Here is a 21,253-nt window from a genome sequence, read left to right on the forward strand (position 1 = left end):
AAATGTAACACTTTTCTATGAGGTTTAAGGATTCGTCAGTGATTATGAAAAAAAAAAACTCCTCTTCTTTTTACAGATCACGACTGCCTTACCATCACTTTCTAACTAATCTCCTTTATCCTTCCATGAAAGTAAACATTTTTCGACTACAAATCAGTTTAATGCGGAGGAAGATGAATTATAACCTCTTTTTGTTTCACACTGGTTTGTTTCCACTTAATTTTAAGACTGCTGTGTTTCAATCATGCTTGTTGGTAAGAGCAGTTGTAGTCCAATTGAGGGATTGCCCTCGCTCGTTGATGATTGAAGCTTTAATTTAACATCAGGTTGTGATACATCATGTAACAAAATTAATAACCGATGGTTAATACCTGTGTCTTTAAATTTGGCCATTATTCGTGAAAGTTGAAGTTTTTTTATATTCCATTTGAAGAGACAAGACCTTTTAAAGCAGCTCCAGTTATTTCACGATCGATAGCATTGTAATTGAGCAATGACTGGTCAGGACCACTTAATAAACCTAATGTTAGATTTAATTTAAGGGACTAAAACCGGGAAATTATAGTGGATTTCAAAGTTGGGAACTGTAAGCATTTTGCATTTCAATATTAACTACTGAATAAATGAATTTCCAATTTATATGATAACTGTAAGAAAATAAAATGTTGCTTTTTATTCACATATGTATTGTAAACATAATGACCATTAATATATTACCACAGAGGAGATCTGCTCTCAAGCAAGACAAAGAGTACTAAGCTCTGTTGATACTCCAATGTCCAAAAAAATAAACGAAAACGTACTTTCTGGACGCTTCTTCAGCTGGATCACCACTCAGTAATGCGTAAAGTAATCTTGGTACCTCTCCACTCAGTGTTCTCTGCAAAATCCAAACTGAATTTTATCCATATCATTAGATGCTCCTAAACAAATGAAAAGGACTACTGCCTGACTTCCGCAGGTACTGATCTCACACAGCATTGCACCCTTTGGACAATACGGGCTGCCCAACATATCGAGGAATAGGGTGGTAAGTCAATCTCTATTTCTTTTGTAGAATCACTGCCCCATTGACATGGAGTGTGTAGGCTCCATAATGTCACAGCCATGTGATACAGCGACGAGAACAATTGAACGAGACAAATCACCTATTTTGTTATTCTCCTCTTGCAATTTTTGATTAACTGATAATAGAAATCCTAAAACTAGCTTTCAGATTATGACAATCAAGATTCCAAATATATAGTTAGGAACAGGCTTTAAAATTAGACAAACATAAATAGATGAATCGGTTAAATAACTTAAAAATGAAAATGAAGGCAAGGAGATCAACGACAGAAGAGAAGAGGATGCTGTAATAACACGAAGAAAAGAGCAGAGTACAATTTTTAAAATGGTTTACTGACTTGTTGGGTTCCCACCCAGAATTACAGATAATGAATATTTTAATTATTATTTTATAATGATATTTGATAATAATCTATTTTATTAGACCAAACCAAATATTAATTGGCCTGAGCGCTTGTTTTTATTCCGTATGTGATTGGGGCATAAGCAAATATATGTTTAAAAAATCGAAATGCATGAGAAAACAGTGCAAGGCCACGGAAGGTGTAGAATATGTAAAAAGGTCAAAGCAACAATATTATAAAATAAAGAACTCATATTCTACTTGGAACCCCGTGTCATTGTCTACTGTACCAACTCTTTTGCGGATTGGGAGTTTATTCCTGTGTACCCGCTGAACACCTAACATTTCCCGATTGCCCCCAGTCTTAATTAGCACCGCCCACTTGCTGAAAACCTTTACTTCTTTCGAAAATGAAGCAGCCAGTCTTCATAGCCTTCATCATGGGGATAAGTGGCCTGCCTTAACCTAAACCGGGTGCCATCCCATGAGATAGAGTTATGCTAATGAATTATGCCCCTGACTACAAGACCAAACCGTTGCAATTTGCTCAATATGTCCAAAGGAGATGAGAATGTATATGTAGTAAAATTCTGGGAGCAGCATGAGTACGAATCGCTTGTGTGACAAGACTGAATGTTGTGCCTATCTGTCGGATGTAAATGACAAATAAATGACAAAAAATAATCAAGAAGCTCAATTTCCTCTATTTAACGTGATGCATTTGCGATGTCTTCCGCCTGGAGTCACTGACAGGATCCAGAAGAGTATGAATCAGTCCAGGAATTCCCAGTCACAAATGAGGTGAGCAGTGCGTTTCTATTGAGATGGCCAGAACCGGACTGAACCACGATGCAAGTTACAGATAAAACAAATTATATCCAGTGCCCTCTCGATCCCACACGCTAAAAGCCAGCCCTGATAGGGTAAATTGGAACCAGGATACCCACTGGGGGGTGGGCGGGGGTTGTAATTGTCTCCTGTGCCCCCCGACGATCACTGCTGGGCGACCTTTCCTGAAAATGGGCCCCAGGCAGGCCCCAGTATTTCACCTTTGAGAATGGTAGCAAAACATCAACAACCCAGGGGCAAATCTCTGGCCGTTGCTTAAATGTTGAAATGTTGCTACTGGAGAGTAATGTGTCTTTACTGTTAGCTCGGAGCTGACATTTCGAAGCAACATGCTTCCATCCTATCAAAACTAAAATCTACTAATATACATTAACTCTTCACTGGGCTTATAATGCGATCCACGATTTTGGAGCCTTGTGTGAATATTGAATATTTTTAACCCCCAAGGTTACGCATATTCGTAATGCTATTTTGTACAATCAATCTGACAAATATCAAAATATTTCGCTCACTCTGCTGAAACTGATATTGTTTCTAAAGTAGTGGGCAAGAACATGTAGCTGCCAAGTAGACAGCCTTACACCCCAAAATTCTGATCCCATTGGGTCCTCCGCAAAACCCGGCTGGACACAGTATACAGATGGGTATGCCAGACCTGGGTAAGGTGCAGAAATCACTGGAGAATGAGACTGTCTATTTTCAGTGCCAATTCAAAATTTGGAAGTCGGTTTCTCTGCTGCTTACTGACTGTAACCATGCAGGTTTAGTGTTTGGATTGGTTTCCATATTGTTTAGGAATTTGGAAGCAATTTGCGAATTTCCATTTCTGAAATAATTGCAGGCACTTTATATTGCAATATACCACTGACTGAATTATCAAGTGATTTGATTTCATATATAGAATCGAACCCTAAATGTTTTGCTGTGCATATGGAACTTATAAGAATGCACTCTGGTTGATTTGATTTATTTTTGGACTGAGTTGTTAGATCTAAGAAGGAGTGTCTGGCTGAGCTATTATATTTATTTAGATATTTGTTACTACACAAGGATGATTTATCATTTTAAGACTGTACGAATGTCTAAATTCCAGGCTTAGCTCAATATTATAAAATGATTGTGTCGTTAAAAAGCTTTGTGTCATGTTACCATAAACTGGGCACAGCATTTGCCCTCCAGCCAATATTCATTACCAACTTTTCTGCTCAAAATCACCATGTGATTTCTGCATTTAATTCTAAATACTGTTAACTGCAGCTGTAGGTCAGGCCATTTGATTGAGCAGAACGTTAATGTATGTTTTTAAAATTAATACAATATATTGCTGAAATAATCTAAATTTTAGGTAATATTGATGAGTTTTGTAGCCATACTTTGAAGTGTGTTGCATCTAAGCAAAGCTGGATTTATTAAAAATAGGCTTGCAAAATTCGCCTATGTCGGGCTCCTCCATATAAAGTAAGAAAATAATGGGTAGGAAGGGAATCTCTGGTGCAAAGCTTAAAATGAATGAGCCTTTTGCCAGTGTGGGCATATATTTACTCAAGTGGGCTATTTGAGTTTGAGAATTATTTATTTCAAAATTACTCTTAGTGTTTCTAGCATGCTGAAGAGCTCAAATTGTGGCCTCAAATAGGGTACTCCCTCGATGTCTAAACCAGGATATGGGTAACTCCTACGAAATTAGTTTGTGTACTTCTTTACAGCTGCTTATTTTAATTGATTATGTGTATTTTGTATATATGTATATACAAGGAGGAAATGGTTCATACTTCATTAAAATGGGCACTCCGCACTCTCCAAACTTGCAACCGGGAAGATAATAAAGATCGAACTTGCCCTTCTGTGTGGACATGCCATTGCCAGCATTGTTGCACAAGAAAGGCCAATTTACCTGTGCGATCCTGAGCAAACAGGGACCATGCACCAACAATGTCAGGAAGATGTTCTTGTGTACGGTGAGAGTGAAAGTCCCCAAATATGACTATTGTAGTGGTCAACTGCATCGTACAAGACAATTTTCAGATTCAGAATGTGGATGTACCTACGAGAGAAGGTAAAAAGCTTGACCTACTCTTGGGAAATAAGGCAGGGCAGGTGACTGAGATGTCAGTGGGGGAGCACTTTGGGGCCAGCGACCATAATTCTAATTGTTTTAAAATATTGATGGGAAATGATAGACCAGATCTAAAACTTGATGTTCTAAATTGGAGAAAGGCCAATTTTTACGGTATTAGGCAAGAACTGTCAAAAGCTGATTGGAGGCAAATGTTCGCAGGTTAAGGGACGGCTGGAAAATGCAAAGCCTTCAGAAATGAGATAACGAGAATCCAGAAAAAGTATATTCCCGTCAGGGTGAAACTAAAGGCTGGTAGGTATAGGGATTTCTGGATGACTAAAGAAATTGAGGGTTCGATTAAGAAAAAGAAGGAAGCATATGCAAGATATGGACAGGATAGGTCCAGGGAATCCTCAGAAGAGTATAAATGAAGCATGAGTATACGTAAGAGGGATATCAGGAGGGCAAATAGGGGACATGACACAGCTTTGGCAAATAGAATTAAGGAGAATCCAAAGGGTTTTTACAAATATATTAAGGACAAAGGTGTAACAAGGGAAAGAATAGGTCCCCTCAAAGATCAGCAAGGCGGAATTTGTTTGGAGCCACAGTAAATGGGTCAGATACTAAATGAGTATTTTGCATCAGTATTTACGGTGAAAAGGTGTATGGAAGATACAGACTGTATGGAAAAAAATTGTGACATCGTGCAAAATGTTCAGATTAAAGAGGAGGAACTGCTAGATGTCTTGAAACGTGTAAAGGTGGATAAATCCCCAGGATCTGATCAAGTCTACTCGAGAACTCTGTGGGAAACTAGAGAAGTGATTGCTGGGACTCTTGCTGAGAAATTTGCGTCATTGATTGTCACAGGTGAGGTGCCAGAAGACTCGAGGTTGGCAAACGTGGTGCCATTGTTTAAGAAGGGCGGTAAGTACAAGCCAGGGAATTGTAGTCCGGTGAGCCTGACGTTGGTGGTGGGCAATTTGTTGGAGGGAATCCTGAGGAACAGGATATACATGTATTTGGAAAGCAAGGACTGATTATGGCGAGTCAACATGGTTTAGTGCGTGGGAAATCATGTCTCACAAACTTGATTGAGATTTTTGAAGAAGGAACAAAGAAGATTGATGAAGGCAGAGCAGTAGATGTGGTCTATATGGACTTCAGCAAGACGTTCGACATGGTTCCCCATGGGAGACCGGGTAACAAGATTAGATCTCATGGAAGGCAGGGAGAACTTGCCATTTGCATACAGAACTGGCACAAAGTTAGAAGACGGAGCGTGGTGGTGAAGGGTTAAAATAACAGGTGACTTCTTTCACTTGAAACGGGCCTATTTGTTGTCTTGGTCTTAATATGCTTTTAGATATCTTTGGATTGTCCTAACAACTATTTCCCAAGGCTATCTCATATACTCTCGTTGGCTGCGTGATCGAATTCTTCGGAATGCTCGTGCACACTTTGTCCTGTTCAGTAGATTCATTCAAACCCAGTTTTTTTAATATCTAATGATTCTCGATTCTTCTTACATGACAACCCTGTCATTACTGTGATCAATCTTATTCTCGTAAAAACCCTAAAATGTCGGATCAGGCCATTCGTTCCAACAGGTCCACACTGCGCCTATGAAGAGCATCGCACAACTTCATCCCTCTACCCTGTAACTCTGTATTTCTCATGGTTCAACCACCTAACTTCGGCATTCCTAGACGCTATGGATAATTTAGCATGGCTAATCAACATAGCACGCATACCTTTGGGCTGTGGAGGGAAATCCAAGCAGAAACAGGGAAAATGTGCAATAACCCCACAGAGAGTCATCAGAGGCTGGAATTGAACCTTCAGGGCTTGATAGTGAGAGATAGCAGTGTTAACTACTGAGCAGCCCATTGTGAACCTCCGCTGGATCACTCTAACGCATTTTTCATTAGACACGTTGCCCAGCATAACTCAGAATATTCCAAATGTAGTTAAACTTTTATAGTATCAGTAGTACATCTCAACTGTTGTTTACTGGATCTCTTGAAATAATGGGTGGCACGGTGGCACAGTGGTTAGCACTGTTGCCTCACAGCGCCAGAGACCCGGGTTCATTTCCCGCCTCAGGCGACTGACTGTGTGGAGATTGCACATTCTCCCCGTGTCTGCGTGGGTTTCCTCCGGGTGCTCCGGTTTCCTCCCACTGTCCAGAAATGTGCAGGTCAGGTGAATTGGCCATGCTAAATTGCCCGTAGTGTTAGGTGCAGAGATAAATATAGGGGAATGGGTCTGGGTGGGTTGCGCTTCGGCGGGTCGGTGTGGGCCCGAAATGCCTGTTTCCACACTGTAAGCAATCTAATCTAATCTAATGGCCAACATTGTGTTTGCCTTCCATGCATGTTTGCCTCAAAAGAATCCTCAGTTAGATCTCCAAGACCCTTTGCACACGCATTTCTAAAGCGTTTCCTACTTCAAAAATAGTCTATGCCTCTATTCTTCCAACCAAACGGTATAAGCTCACACTTTCCCTCATACTATTCCTCGGGACACTTCTTTTTCCAGCCTATCGGAGTTCAGTCTTCCCACTTCCTCAGAACGACCAGTCCCTGCACCTGTCATTGTATGATCTGCAAACGTAGCAATAACACCGTCAATTCCTTTGAACAATCTTTTATGCATAACGTGAATAGTTGTGGTACCAAAACGGACCCCGGCTGAACTCAACTTGTCCCGCCTACCATCCTTAAAAAGACCCCTTTATCAAGCTCTCTCTCCTCTGCCAGTCAGCAAAACCTCAATCCATGCCAGTACCTTATCTGTAATATGATGGACTCTCATTTAGCATTTTCCCATGCTGCACCTTTCCAAATTCCTTCCGTTAATCCAAAACGATGACATCTACTGGCTCTCCTTTGTCTAACTTGCTCATAAACACCTCGTGCCAGAGACCTGGTCACTGCAGCTTACCCCTGCTAGGCCGTCCCCCCCCAACAGTATCCAAAGCGGTATACTTATTGTTGAGGAGAACGACCAGAGGGGATCCCTGCACTGCCTGCTTCCTCCACTTCCCACCTCTAACTGTTACACAGTTCTGTTACTCTGTTCTCTGGCGTAACTATGTCCTTGTAGCTTCTATCTATCACCTTCTCAGCCTCTCGAATAATCCTCAGTTCAACCAACTCCACCTCTAGTTCCCTAACGCGTTCTGAGAGGAGTTGGAACTGGCTGCATTTCCTGCAGATGAAGTAAAAAATCCTGCAGGAGGAACATCCACTGCCTGCACTGCCATTACTCTACACGTAATCTCCAAAACAAGAACACTGAGAAGCTTACCTGTGGATTTTAAAGCTAGGTCAGAGGAGGAGGATGGGCGGGAGGTCCTACTTTGTAGGGCGTGGGGTCTAGAACACACCCACGCAAATATCAATCACTTACCTTCCCGACCAGCTCTGTGCTCCAACTTCACTTCCGCCCAACTCGCGCCGCTCACTGCTGTGAAAAGACCGTTGGCGTCGAGGTAAGTTCTTTAATATCAATCACTTAGATATGAATACATAATCCCCAAATTTTTAAATATCAATACATAATCCCCCTCACTTTCCAACACCGTCCCGTGCACTCTGCCGCACAATTCAATAATGTCACTCTCATCCCCTCACACACACCCCGCGCACTGCACAATATACTCCATCACCGTCATGCCCTGTACCCCACATGCTGTCGCACCAACACAATTAATAGCGCACATTCTCCCCACCATCACACTCAATCCCCTGCACTCTCCCCATTCAATAATATCAATTGCTGTACAATCGACCACCGTCACGCTCACTTACCCAGGCACTCCCACACCATCACAATCACTTCCTCACTCATACATACACAGTCAGGCATACTCCTATGAACACTCCCCCACCATCCATCTCGCTCCAACGCACACTCCCACACCGTCAGCCTCACTCTACCACACCCCCGCAAAACCATCATGCACACTCCCTGCACACGTTCGCAAAATCATCCTCGATATTTTGTATACTCTCCCACCTTCATGCTCAATGCTGTACGCTCTCCCACCATCACACAGATTCCCTGCACTCTCTCATACAGTCGACCTCCCTCCATCACACAATCGCACGCTGAGAATTCGAATCAGTGAGCACTCATGTAGACCAGATTTACAATGATTATTTTAGTGACCACAAGCAGTTTATCGACGCGAGTTTCAGCTGAGTTCCCTGAATTATCCCCAGAAATTGTTGCCATTTCTGCTTTACCGTATTATATGTTTGTCTCCTCTTCCAATTTACTTTGGCTAACTCCTCTCTCATGTCTTTGTAGTCAACCCTAATCAATGGTAATGCTGTTAGACCTAATTCTAGTTCTTACCGAATTACAGGACAAATTATTCATTATTATGGTCACCATTCTCTTCACTTGCTAATCAAGGGGTGGCATGGTTTCTCAGTGGTTAGCACTTCTGCCACGCAGTGCCAGGAACACAGGCTCAATGCTAACCTTAGGTGACTTCTGTGTGGAGTTTGCACATTCTCCCGTATTGGCAAAGGTTTCCTCTGGGTGCTCTGGTTTCGTCCCACAATTCAAAGATGTACACGTTGGGTGAATTGCTGAAAATGTGTTGCTGGAAAAGCGCAGCAGGTCAGACAGCATCCAGGGAACAGGAGAATCGACGTTTCGGGCATAAGCCCTCTTTCAGGCTTGAAGAAGGGCTTGGGTGAATTGGCCAAGGTAAACTGCCCATAGTGTTCAGGCATGTGTAGGTAAGGGATACTAGTCAGGCGTAATGTGGAGTAACAGAGGAGTCGAATGTTTCTGGGTGGGTTACTTTTAGCAAGGTTGGTGTGGATTTGTATCGGCCAAAGGCCTCTTTCCACACTTTAGAAATCCTATTGTATTGAAGGTTGATTTCCGTGCAGTTGAATCAAGCTGAAGTTTGTGATGTTTCTTCACCACTTGTCTCAGTGTTTGTCTGCTTCTCGATTCATGCTCTTTTCCATTTCGCACGCACAACTCATTCTGAAAATTATCCTTCTTATAGTAAACCGCTTTAGAAAAATCTCTCCCGCTTTACACTGAATTCACACTTCGATGCAAATTTCAAAATACATACTCATCCACTGTCTGACTCTGCTAAAATCACCTGCATACTGACCATGTTCCAGTTCTTATAAGGATCTGATCAGAGACACTTTTTTTTTTTACTGTAGACATCATTCCCTCTTTAAAACAATAGAATTCAGGTGGTTGATTTCTTGTTGTCACTAGTAAGATTTTAATGCTACCTCAGTACGGAGAAAACACAATAATTGCACGAAGTTATGGGCTTTGTTGCTTCCCCGTCGCTTTTAATATTGCTATAAATTTGCCTTTTTTAAAAAAAAATCATGTCTTGGAGCTGGCATCACATGGTGTGTATGACGTTCAGGCTTGTAGAGTTTTAAAAGAGCCAGTTTTAAAGTCATGAGGGGATATAGATAAGGTGAGTAGTAAGGAGCACAGGAATTCAAACCTAGTGGGCATAATTTTACGGTGAAAGGGTGAATATTTACGAGCTAACCAGGGAAAATCCTTCAAGCAGATGGTGGCGCATATCTGGAAACAGCTGCCAATGGAATTGATAAATGTACATACAGTTACAAAGATAAAAAGAACATTAAGACATGAGCACATGAATAGGAAAGGGATGTGGGCCAAATTCAAGGAAATGTGACTAGTTGAGTTTGACAAACCGGGTTAGCAGAGACGACTTGGACCAAGGGTCTGTTTCTATGTTGGTTGACTGTGTAAAGCGTGAAAAGGAAGAAAAATAAATTGAAAGTACATTAGAAGAAAAGTTTAAAAGAGTGAGTTTTTTTCTGTGAATTTAACAAAAATATGTCAAATTCAGTTTGTCGCCAAGTAACAAAAGAAAGACGTGAAAGAATATATGGGACACTTGAAGGATGCCACTTAGGATTTGGTTACAGGAAGCAGGCAGATAATTAATTTCAATGTTGTGCATCGTTCTCACAAAGGAACACGATATACGTATTTCAAAGGTGTAAGTAAAATGGCAGTGAGGAGAAAGGTTTTTAACTGTCTCTCACAAAAGGAACAAGATGTAAGTTAGATTAGACTAAGTGTAGAAAGGTTACCAGCAACTGGGCATGGTTTTATGTTCTGGAACGTGTTGCTGTGCAAAGATGCATTCAGTGAGACCAGAGGATTTATTTGATCGAACCAGGGGTGAGATATAAGGGCTGTGTTGACCGTGAGCTTGCGTCTGCACCATGACCAGCATCGAGAGCAGAAGCTGCTGAGAATGGAATCTGTAAAGATGGACTGTTGTGGGTTGGGACTGGGCTCTTTGTGACTCAGTCAGGAGTTTCCAGGAACATTTTCCAACCCACATCAAAAAAAAACCGAAGTGACCTCGGTATGCCCGAGTGTAGCTGACTGGATGAGCTAAATGGATATTCAGTACATAGGACTGAGGGTCATGTCTGGGCCATTCAATACTTTCACAATACTTCGACGGGGCACACCTCACTATGGTCATTGTTAAATTTTTCCGTCAATAATCCATTATCACTGATTCACCTTCCTATCAAAAATCAGACAGAGTCAGCTATAATATAATTTAACGTTCTGGCCACCTGAAACTTCAGGGGAAAGAGAATTCGCACTTCTTCAATTTCTTCTCTTCCCAGTTCTGACCGTCAGTGGGCGAGATAGAGAGAGTGGGATGGTGCCACTTGCAATAGTGAGTGTGTTGGAACATGAGACTTGTTCGGCTGTATGTGCTGGAACAGATATGCAATGCGTGTGAGGTTGCATTGAGTATATGATAGCACTTGTCCTCGCAGAGTAGGGAAGGTTATTGACACTTTTTCTTCATAATGCCGATACTGCACAGAGCTGGGTGATGAGCTGAGATGACGGTAGTTGGGAATGGATATATGGCCTCTTCTGGGAAGACAGCGGTTCTCCTCCACATTAGTCTATCCACAAGTTGCTCAAGGCTGCTGTGGACGAATCGTCGTGGAATTGACCCTTACCTGCCATGCTGTGGCCGCTTCAAACTGAGAAAGTTCAACCGGTAACCATTTGTATTTTCAAGATTGAATCTGTGCCAGGCATCACGGAAGATCTTGAAACATTGGAGATTGTGAGAAGCCAGGAGCTCCTTTGTCTCCTTTTCCGTGGGTGTCACGGTAGCACAGTAGTTAGCACTGCTACCTCATAGAGCCAGAGACCGTGTTCAATTCCCGCCTCAGGCAACTGTCAGTGTGGAGTTTGCACATTCTCCCCATGTCTGCGTGGGTTTCGTCCTGGTGATTCGGTTTCCTCCCACAGTCCAAATATGAGCAGCTTAGGTGAATTGACCGTGCTAAATTGCACGTAGCGTTAGGTGAAGGGGTAAATGTCGGGGAATGGGTCTGGGTGGGTTACCCTTCGAAGGGTCGGTGTGGACTTGTTGGGCCGAAGGGCCTGTTTCCACAGTGTAAGTAATCTAATCTAATCTAATCTAAGGTTTGTGAATATAAATGTCCTCCACTTATGCTTCACAGGCTCGAATACCTGGTTGATCTCCTGCTACTCCTGTGGAATAGAATTGAGGGACGGAATGGCCTCTTCACATTCCTTATATAGCTTCTATTCATTTAACGCCTTTCTCCTATTTCTGTAAAATTCACTCAAAATCTGAATGATGTATTTGCGTTTCTTTTTCTCTTTGAATCATTCAAGTAAGCTGACTGGCTATCGGTTTGTATGTCAGGTTTGAGGAGCTGAATGGCCTCCTCCTCCTCCTGTGAAACATTTTGGCGAGACTTCTTTCCACTTCACAGTAACAGGCTTGATGGGATGATTACCATCCCCCAGTTCACCAGAAATACGCCGGAAGGGATGAATATCCTCCCTTTTTCCTTCTATGAAAAGCTTAAGAGACTGAATATCCTCCGACCATTCCAGTGAAATTGAATGAAGAGGCTGACTGGTTTCCTGCTGTTCCTGTGAAATAGATTCTGGAGTCTGAATGGCCTCCCCTATCCCTCTGAAACAGGCTCAAGACATCAAATCGCACAGCAAACTGTGGGTTATGAGCATGTGGTTTAACTGAATCTGATGGTAGTCACTCCGTTCTCTGTTACAGAAACACAATCCACACAATTTACTCTCAATGCCCTCTCAGTAACACCTCTCACAACAGCAGTAACACTTCTCTCTGTTTCGAATACCTCCCTTTCCCAAATGTGCCATCATTCCAGCTTTGCACTTCTTTAAGTGATAATAGGCTCAAGTGGGTTCAATGACCTCTTCCTATCCCTCTCACACAGACAGAAATGCTGCCGATTGTTTCAACGCTCTATAAGATGTCTCATTTTTATTTCTGATTTGATAACGGTGCGCTTAAAACTAGGAGCAGCATTAATCAAAGTCAATGAGCATTGAATATCAGTATTCTGGTTTATGGTTTCAACGCGTTTCTCCACCAGTCATTTTATTAAACCGGTGTATTATTTATTTCCTGTCTACTTTGTTTGGTGCAACATATACAATCCTGAATTGTCTTGGCATTACTCTTACATACAAGGATGAAAGATCAAAAAGATTAAAAGATATATAATCCATGCCTCAGCAAACCTCATAGATTCCATGCAGAACGATTAAAAGTGCCTTTTATTGTGATATGAAAAGTGATGCAAAGAAGGGTTAACTGAAACTGTTTGTTCAGAGATTCTGATCAACGTCAGTCCCCGTGGATTCTAACTATCCCAGTAGTGCGCTAGCATTTATTAATGATAAATGGGCGTTTTTCAATGTGTTATGCGAGAGTTGAGGAGCGCCATTACCGACAGCCCTGACAGGAATCAGCAGCTCCAGAAAGAGGGGCCGAAGAGCTCGGAATCTGATAGCATAAAATCAGACTGTTCCAACAATGGATCAGAACGTTGAAACGGTAGACTGGAATGTGACAAAAATCTACAAGAGTCTTTCTGGGCTTATTTGGTATCTTTCTACATATTATCATGCTCTACCATTATCACATCGGATCATATATGCAATTTACGTTTTTCAACATATTTATTACCCTATCCTGGCTATAGTTAGTGTGCCTGGTAAGTTTCACTGTCCAGTTATTATTTCTGTAAACCGTGTATAACTGTATTACTGTTCTATTCAAAACTGCACTTGCTGCTATTATTGTTCAGGCTGAGACACCTAATCTAGATATTCACGCTACAAGCCACTACTAGCTGCTTCAGGGAATCATTTCATTGACTGTCTCTCTCTTTGCTTCTCTCAGTGTCCCTCATGACTCTGAATGCTTACTTACTCGGTGTTGATCTACGTTGTTGTATTACTGAGCATGTTATTTAAAATTTGGGAGCAGAGAGGTCACTGTCTTCTCTTAGGGTTACAAATTCTACTTTCGACCTCAGACTCTGTCCCATCCCTGGCCACTATCTGAGGCTGAAACAGACAATCAAATCTGTGGGGATCCCTTTGGAAATTAACTGATTCCTGATACCACATTCTGAGCATTCCTAAATGAAACTGCTAAACACCTCCAGAATGCAATTCACTGGCTCATCCCTTCCGTTGTTCGAACTGTGACATAAGAAAAATCGTCTTAATGATATCTATAATTTGCTGCAAACACGTGCAGGTTAGACCTGCAAAAGCAAATCCTCGTCGATACTCTACAGCTCATATGCAAACTCTCACCAAAATCCTATCCATCCGTCATTCCTGTCCACACTTATCGGTACTTTCATTGGTTCGACGATATCTCTATTTTAATATTCTCAAGAAGGTCATCACATCAGTCCATGAAACGCACCTCAGTCAATTATCCAAAAGCCTGCAATTTGTTCATACTTAAACTGAATTCCTCCCTTAAGTTATCGCTCAATTAGTTTCACACTTACCAGCAAACCCCAACTTTTTCTCTCTCACTCTCTTGCACACTCTCTCTCATCCACACACACAATACATACAAACATACACACACAAACACACATACACACACACACACACACACACACACACACACACACACACACACACACACACACACACACACACACACACACACACACACACACACACACACACACACACACACAATGTGGCAATGACTTTTTCAGTGTTATCAATGTTATGATTTGCATCCCACTGAGTAGCAAGCATGCAGTCCATGAAACTTCCTATTTATTTTCCCCATGATCCCTCATCAAGTCTTGTTTAAATCATTTTCTGTTACTATCTTTAATGCTAATCATTCCATCCCACGATGTCGTTTCCTTCTTTTGGTTCTTGGTTTCCATAGCACATTGAGTAGAAGCATTGTGATACTCAGAAATAATGAAATGATGCGTGTCGAACTGTTTTTGATTTCCCTCTGTGTTCCATGTGGTGCTTCATATTGGACAAGGGTTTACTGCATCATTGAACGACGACTTTGATACTCAGTTTGTGCCTGTCCACTGAACGCTTGTGATTGTCCCTGTCAGCTGTTCGTATGATCAGTAACGTGACCAAACCCCTATCGGAGACATCTGACTTGACCTTCTGACTGTCTCCACTTGATGTAAAAGTGGTGCAGATGGATTGCTGAAGGTTGTGATGTGAGATGCTTCAGATGGTCAAGCAGACTGAAAGATTTAGTGACGCAATTGTGGACGAAACATAGGGACTGTAGTTGGAGTTTGTGTGTTTGCAACATGGAAATAAATCTTGAAGAGGCTGCACAGAGGGAAAGCTCTGGGACAACGGACTGTGAGTGTAGGCGCGGGGGCAAGGGACCTCCTTTGTCCTTCCTGCATTTTCTAAGAGCAGCTTTCTAACTATAATAAAATTTTAAGCAGCAGAGCGATAACATTTCCTTCAACACGACCTGACTCTGTGGCTCTGACATCCAAAGTTGCATTGAGATTCAGTGAGCCAGAACCCTCCAGACAGGAGCTGGTGACATATCCATACGCTTCCTGTATGTCAACATCAGTGTCACCGTTTGATGTCAAGCGATCTACGTCGAGACAAAGGTGAACGTAATGTGTTCGACCTTAGCTGGGAACTGTCAGATGTATCCTTGCTTCCCAATATAGAGGGATTCCTGGTGGTAGTCACGGCCGTGCGAGATCCACATGTTAATGTGGATGTGCAGAGAATCGAAAGGCATTCTCAATTTAATGATGTTGGCTTGCAATAGTACATAATGTTGGTGAATGTCCAATCTCCTGGCATCAGCCTACAACCTCTTTATTCAGAAGCAGTCAGCCATTAACGTTGTTGTCGTATGGACACTTAGAGAGAAAAGGATGCATCTCGGATAAATGTTGTTATCTTGATACATGGTTCGAAACATTACCCCCGACCTCGCTGCACCACCGCTCAAACACATCAAAATAACCCGTGTATACTGATAGCAATAACCTAATGGTAACATCAGACAGCAGACCATCAGGGAGATGGGGAAACAGTTCCAATGTCTGAACCGATCAGAGTGAACCCTCCAGTACACGGTCTACTATGGCATCCTGTAAAATCTCTCCATGTAAGGAACATACTGACTTCCATTCTTCCTGAACGGAAAAATAGCAGTAGATACATGACGTTATAATCCACCTGTCAATATATTATCCATTGACTTTGTCTTTCTAAATCCATTTGCAGACACCAACAGCTTTCGAAAATTTAATGTTCTACTTACCCCAATGTCGCCGACAAATGTAGTTATATTACATTTGTTCAACTCCTTCAAATCATTGATGTAGATTGCAAACAGTTGATAACCCATCATAGGTCACTATATGACTTCACCAGTTACGGATGGCAAACTGAACAAGACTGATTTATCCTCAGTACCTGCTTCCTGTTTGATAGCCAGTCCTCCTCTGTTTCTGTTCAGCACACTTGAAGTGCTGAATAAGAACGGGGAGCATCAGTCAGCAATTCAACCCCTCGAACCTGCTCCAACATTGAATGTCGTCATGGCTGATGTAATCTCGGCCTCAGTCCCATCTTCCTTCCCGGGGCCATAACGCTTCATTTACTCAGTGCCGCAGTGAATTACAAAAAGTGGCAATCTTTTGAGAGCAGTAAGTTCTCTGCAACCCTGTTATAAATCTGCTTCTCCTTAATCTAAAACTATTATATCTTGTTCTAGATTGGCCTACAAAAAAGAAAATCCACTCTACATTGCCAAACACCTTTAGTAGCCTTAGACACTTCATTGAGGTTTTCTGCCATTTTTTCTAACTCAGGGGAGTATAGGCCTGAACTGTTCAATCGCTCTTCATACGACAAAATCCTCATCTTGGCAATCAACGCAGTGACCCGCTTCTGAACTGCCTCCAAATCAACTAAGTCTCTTTTCCGGCCAGGGCACCAAAATTATACACAGTTCTCCAAATGCAATCTCTTAAATAACTTGTGTAGTCGCAAAAATGCTTTCCTACTTTTACGCTCTTTTCGAAATGAATGGCGACGTTGCACTTGTTTTTCTCATGACCTGCTGAACCTGCGTGCGAAATGTACGAGGAAACCCAAATGCATCTGCATCTAAGCACTCTGAAGTTGCTCTCGTTTTACACAACAAATTGTCTCTCTACTGCTCTGACCAAAATTAATAAGCTCATACTTACCCTTGTCACATTTCATTTCATTGTTAGCCTTTTCAACAACATATCCACAGGCATTTATAATTTTCTCCTATATTTATTGCAACATTATTTCCTAACTGTATTAACGCAATCTGCAAATTTTACTGCAGTTTTTTACGCCTCAGCGACGTAATTTGCGAACAGTTGGGGAATAAGTCTGATATCTATCGCTCCCCAAAATTTTTCCTCTCTGCATTCGCTCGTTCATCATCCCTCTATCCAAACGAATAAAGTTAGTCCTAACCTCATGCAAGCTTATTTTACGAATAAACCTTTCTGCGGCACCTTATTCAATGTCTTCTGGAAGTCCACATATATTAAATTTCCAGTCTCCTCATTACCCACCTTGTTCTCTACATTTTTTTTAAGGAGCACAATCAAATAATTCAAGACGGTTTATTCTTCATAAAACCATGCTGACTTTGATGGATTGTGCTTTAACTTTACAAATCTCCTGTTGTAAATTCTTGATAATGCTTTGAATAATCTACCTTAGTTCTGCATAGCTTACTCACTACATTTACTCCCAAGTGAACAGAGCTATTCGAACTTCTTCCTTTTCTATAACCTTTACGTTCAACTTACGTCTCTCAGAGTTAAGGCTGTAAAAAACCTGTTCTGACTTCTATAAGGGGCCTGACTGAAAGAATGAGCTAATTCTATTCCTGGTTTATACAGTGGATGGACTAAATGTAATCGTGGTGTTCACAAATAATAAGCTCAATGCCCTGAATGTCCTGCTCCTGTTCCTTAGTAAGAGGCTCAATGTGCAGTTATCCTCCTCCTATTTATGTTTGAGAGGCTTTGATGGATTATAGAGTTTTCATGTTGCTGTGATACGGTTTGACTGTTAAAGTCTGTCCTCATATTTCAAACTGTCTTTTATCCATGCTAATTTACCCATAGTTTGAGTAATACTTCAGTGACCGTACCACCTGAGCTCATATGGTTTAATTATTTTCGTTAATCCTGCTATCCTCGACACACCACCACTCATTCTGCCTTTATTTTAACGAGGCAAGGAATAGATGCTGTCTTTGGTTAAAGAAAATAAAGTGAGTCAATGAAAATAATGGAATCTATTAATGACAAGTGAATCTTGATTCCCATAAAATGAGCATGTAGCTAAGTGTAAAACATTCTTAAAATAAATGGGATGGAATGTACCGTTTGTAACATCTGTCGTCGTGTACATGGTTCCCAGTCATCTGCTGACGAACGCCGCTGTCAGCAGTGATGGCGTGTCGCCTACTCAGTGACAGGCACCAATTGATTGAATGACGGAAGGTTCCTGTTACAAGGAGCTCAGGATAGCATCAGATCAGTCACGAACTCATTGAGAGGTGAAGCAGTTTTGAACGACTGAATGCCTCATTCTCTTGAGTTGTCTGTCCCTGTGTTTCTCAAAAGTAAAAATAATCTGCCCATCCACTTGTGCCATATATTTCCTTTTCCTGATCCTGGTAAAATTATGCGGAACATTCTTCAAACAACATTATTTATTAACGGCTGGGACGTCAGTTAATTGAGCAAAATACAAGATCCCAAGGGAAGCGACCCTGTTGCAGTAAGAATGAGATGCTGTTTCGAAATCCCGTCAGACAATGAAAGGGACGAATATGGTTTTCCTTCGTTTAAATTTCATCATGGCCAGTTTATTCTGGAAGACAAAAATTTCCAATCTCTGCTTGTCTTCAAAGAACCAACAGAGATTCCTTCCCGGACGACAATGTTTTCACGCACTGAATTCAGAACTGTAAAGATGGGAGCAGTGACGTCTCTCGAGTCATAGAGTGCGTGGGAAGGATCCAGAAAGTATGAGCTTTTGTACAGTGTCGTCTATGTGGTTCAGGAGAGAGTATTTCTTGTGTTTTACGACACATTTGTGAAAGTAATTCAGATCTAGCCATTTGTTATTTCAGCTCCATTTTTTCAATTACGCTCGGTATACATTAACTCAGTTGAAAATGTCACTTGGAATTAAATCAAACTGTAACGTTGTCTCCAAAGTGATGCATAGTTTCTTTGTTTACCTCCCTCACAGTTAACGTAGTGACAATCTACGTCCTGCTTTATAAAGATTGTGGATTGTCTCCATGTGTTAGTCGTTACCTCATGGCTATGGCAATGGCGGATCTACTGGTCATTATCCTCGATCTGATATTGAGACACATTCCCACTTTTTATCGGGAACAGTTTTATTTCCTGAAGTCCATCCCCGTGTGTAATATACACGCTGTCCTGCTGTATGCAGCGACTGATTGTTCTGTCTGGTTCACCGTCAGTTTCACCTTCGATCGACTTGTGGCCATTTGTTGTAGGAAATTGAAAAGTCAATATTGCACTGAGAAAACGGCAGCTGTGGTTCTCGGAACAGTGACTGTGCTGAGCAGTTTAAAGAATATTTTCTGGTTTTTTATGTTCACAACTCAGTATCGTCTGATGAATGACCCCTGGTTTTGTGAGGTAACAGACGAGGTTAAATACTCTACTGTGTGGGTCACAGTTGAGTTCCTCCATTTCATCCTGAATCCAGCTCTACCATTTCTCATGATATTGCTGCTCAATATTTTCACAGTCAGACATATTTTAGTGATCAGTAGAGTCCGCAGGAGAGTACGGGCTCACACCCATGGGGATGCTCAGTGTGATACAGAAATGCAAAATCGAAAGAAGACCATCATTTTACTGTTCCTGATCTCAGCCAATTTCATCCTATTGTGGTCACTGTTGATGCTATTTTCCATATGGATCCGGATGTATAATATTGGGTTTCGGTCTGTGTACCTAGATTGGTTTGTGCAGGAATTGGGCTTCGTGCTGCAACTCCTCAGTTGCTGCACAAACTCTGCAATATATGTCGTGACGCAGACTATGTTCAGACAGGAGCTGAAAAAAGTGCTGAAATATCCCTTTATCAAAATTTATCAAGCAGTCAAATTGAATATTTAAGCAATCCATCCATCCAGGATTTCCTCATTTCAAGCCCAATGTTACGACAGTGAAGCAGTCTGTCACCATGGTAAAAGAATGAGTGTACTGATGTGTTCAAACTTACCCCACAGGGTGTTGCAGGGACATATTTCAATGTTTCTATTAACTCAGGGTCCAGTGAGAGAAGACAACATTCAGCTGGCTGTATCTACAACTTAAACCTGCAAATAATATTCCATTTTCATTAAAACTTTTAAAACAGCAGAGTGAAATATATTGTTGCTTGTCTTCATGTTGAAGAAGCTAAACTGGAGACATGGTTTGCAGATATCGTGTTGGATTGGGGTCTTCAAAGTTAAAAATCACACAAAACCAATTATAGTCCAACAGGCTTAATTGGAAGCACTGGTTTTTGGAGTGCAGCTCCTTCATCAGATGGTTGTCCTTCATCAGGTTTGCAACGACCTGATGAAGGAGCGGCACTCTGAAAGCTATTGCTTCCAATTAAACCTGTTGGACTATAACCTGGTGTTGTGTGATGTTTTACCTAGAGAGAGACTGACTCGACTCCAGGTCCTGATCCTCAGGGAAGGGGACGTGACTGAGCTCAGGCGTTGGGTTTAAGTCACTCGCTTCTTGCTTTTACGCCTGGGTCACCCACTGCGACTTGGGTTCGGCCGAAGTTATTTTTGTCTCACGCTTCCTCTCCCTCTATATCTCCACCCCACTCTCAACAACATAACCGACTCTATCTTCCACATCTATCTCATTGTATTTCACTGTTCCTCTCTCACCCATTCTCATTGTCTCTTTCTCTCTACCTCTTTCTCTCTCTCTCTCTCTCTCTCTCTCTCTCTCTCTCTCTCTCTCTCTTGCATTCTGTGCTAAAGTTCCAGTCTCCCCTTCTCCAGGATTCATAATGCCCTCCATATCGCTGTTTCTCAGATCCTTTCTCATATTGCGGGAAGAACAAATTGAGTATGGGACAAATGGGGTTCGATTCGTCATCAAACTTGGTGTGTCTCACTGGTCATTATAAGAGGAATAGAATGGTATTGAGTCTCCAGACGATTGCTGAGTGAAAATTTTGGAGGTAGGTCCACACGCTTGGGGATCAGAGTGGGTGTTGGACTGCAGGCCGTTTTTCAGGGAACAGTGTGTTTTGGACTGCAGGCTGTCCATAGGGAACAGATTGAATTTCGGGTTGAAGTTTTTTTTTGTTGTTATTGCAACAGAGTATGGGGCTTCAACCCGCAGATGGGGAACAGAGTAAGTTTTAGGCTGTAGGTTGTTGTTAGCGGAACTGAGTGGGTACTGGTCTTCAGCCAACAGTAAGTTTAACAGAGTTAG

At 41.8% G+C, this 21,253-nt stretch overlaps 1 protein-coding gene across 1 annotated transcript; it reads left to right on the forward strand.

Moving 5' to 3' along the window:
* Positions 1-13,239: 13,239 nt before the first annotated feature.
* On the forward strand, positions 13,240-19,921 carry LOC148136745 (putative G protein-coupled receptor 139). The gene is made up of 2 exons (XM_087983361.1): positions 13,240-13,420; positions 19,014-19,921. Exons 1-2 carry the CDS (start codon positions 13,240-13,242, stop codon positions 19,919-19,921), a joined length of 1,089 nt encoding a protein of 362 aa, XP_087839487.1.
* The last annotated feature ends 1,332 nt before the right edge of the window (positions 19,922-21,253 follow it).

Source organism: Chiloscyllium plagiosum, unplaced genomic scaffold, assembly GCF_037043375.1.
Source record: "Chiloscyllium plagiosum isolate Xiang-an unplaced genomic scaffold, Cpla_swu_hap1 HiC_scaffold_45, whole genome shotgun sequence".
Lineage (NCBI taxonomy): Eukaryota > Metazoa > Chordata > Chondrichthyes > Orectolobiformes > Hemiscylliidae > Chiloscyllium > Chiloscyllium plagiosum.

Coding starts and splice junctions, on each gene's coding strand:
- LOC148136745 (XM_087983361.1), top strand. CDS start 13,240: ATGGATCAGAACGTTGAAACGGTAGACTGGAATGTGACAAAAATCTAC. Junction 13,421..19,013: donor GGCTATAGTTAGTGTGCCTG/GTAAGTTTCACT, acceptor CCTCCCTCACAG/TTAACGTAGTGACAATCTAC.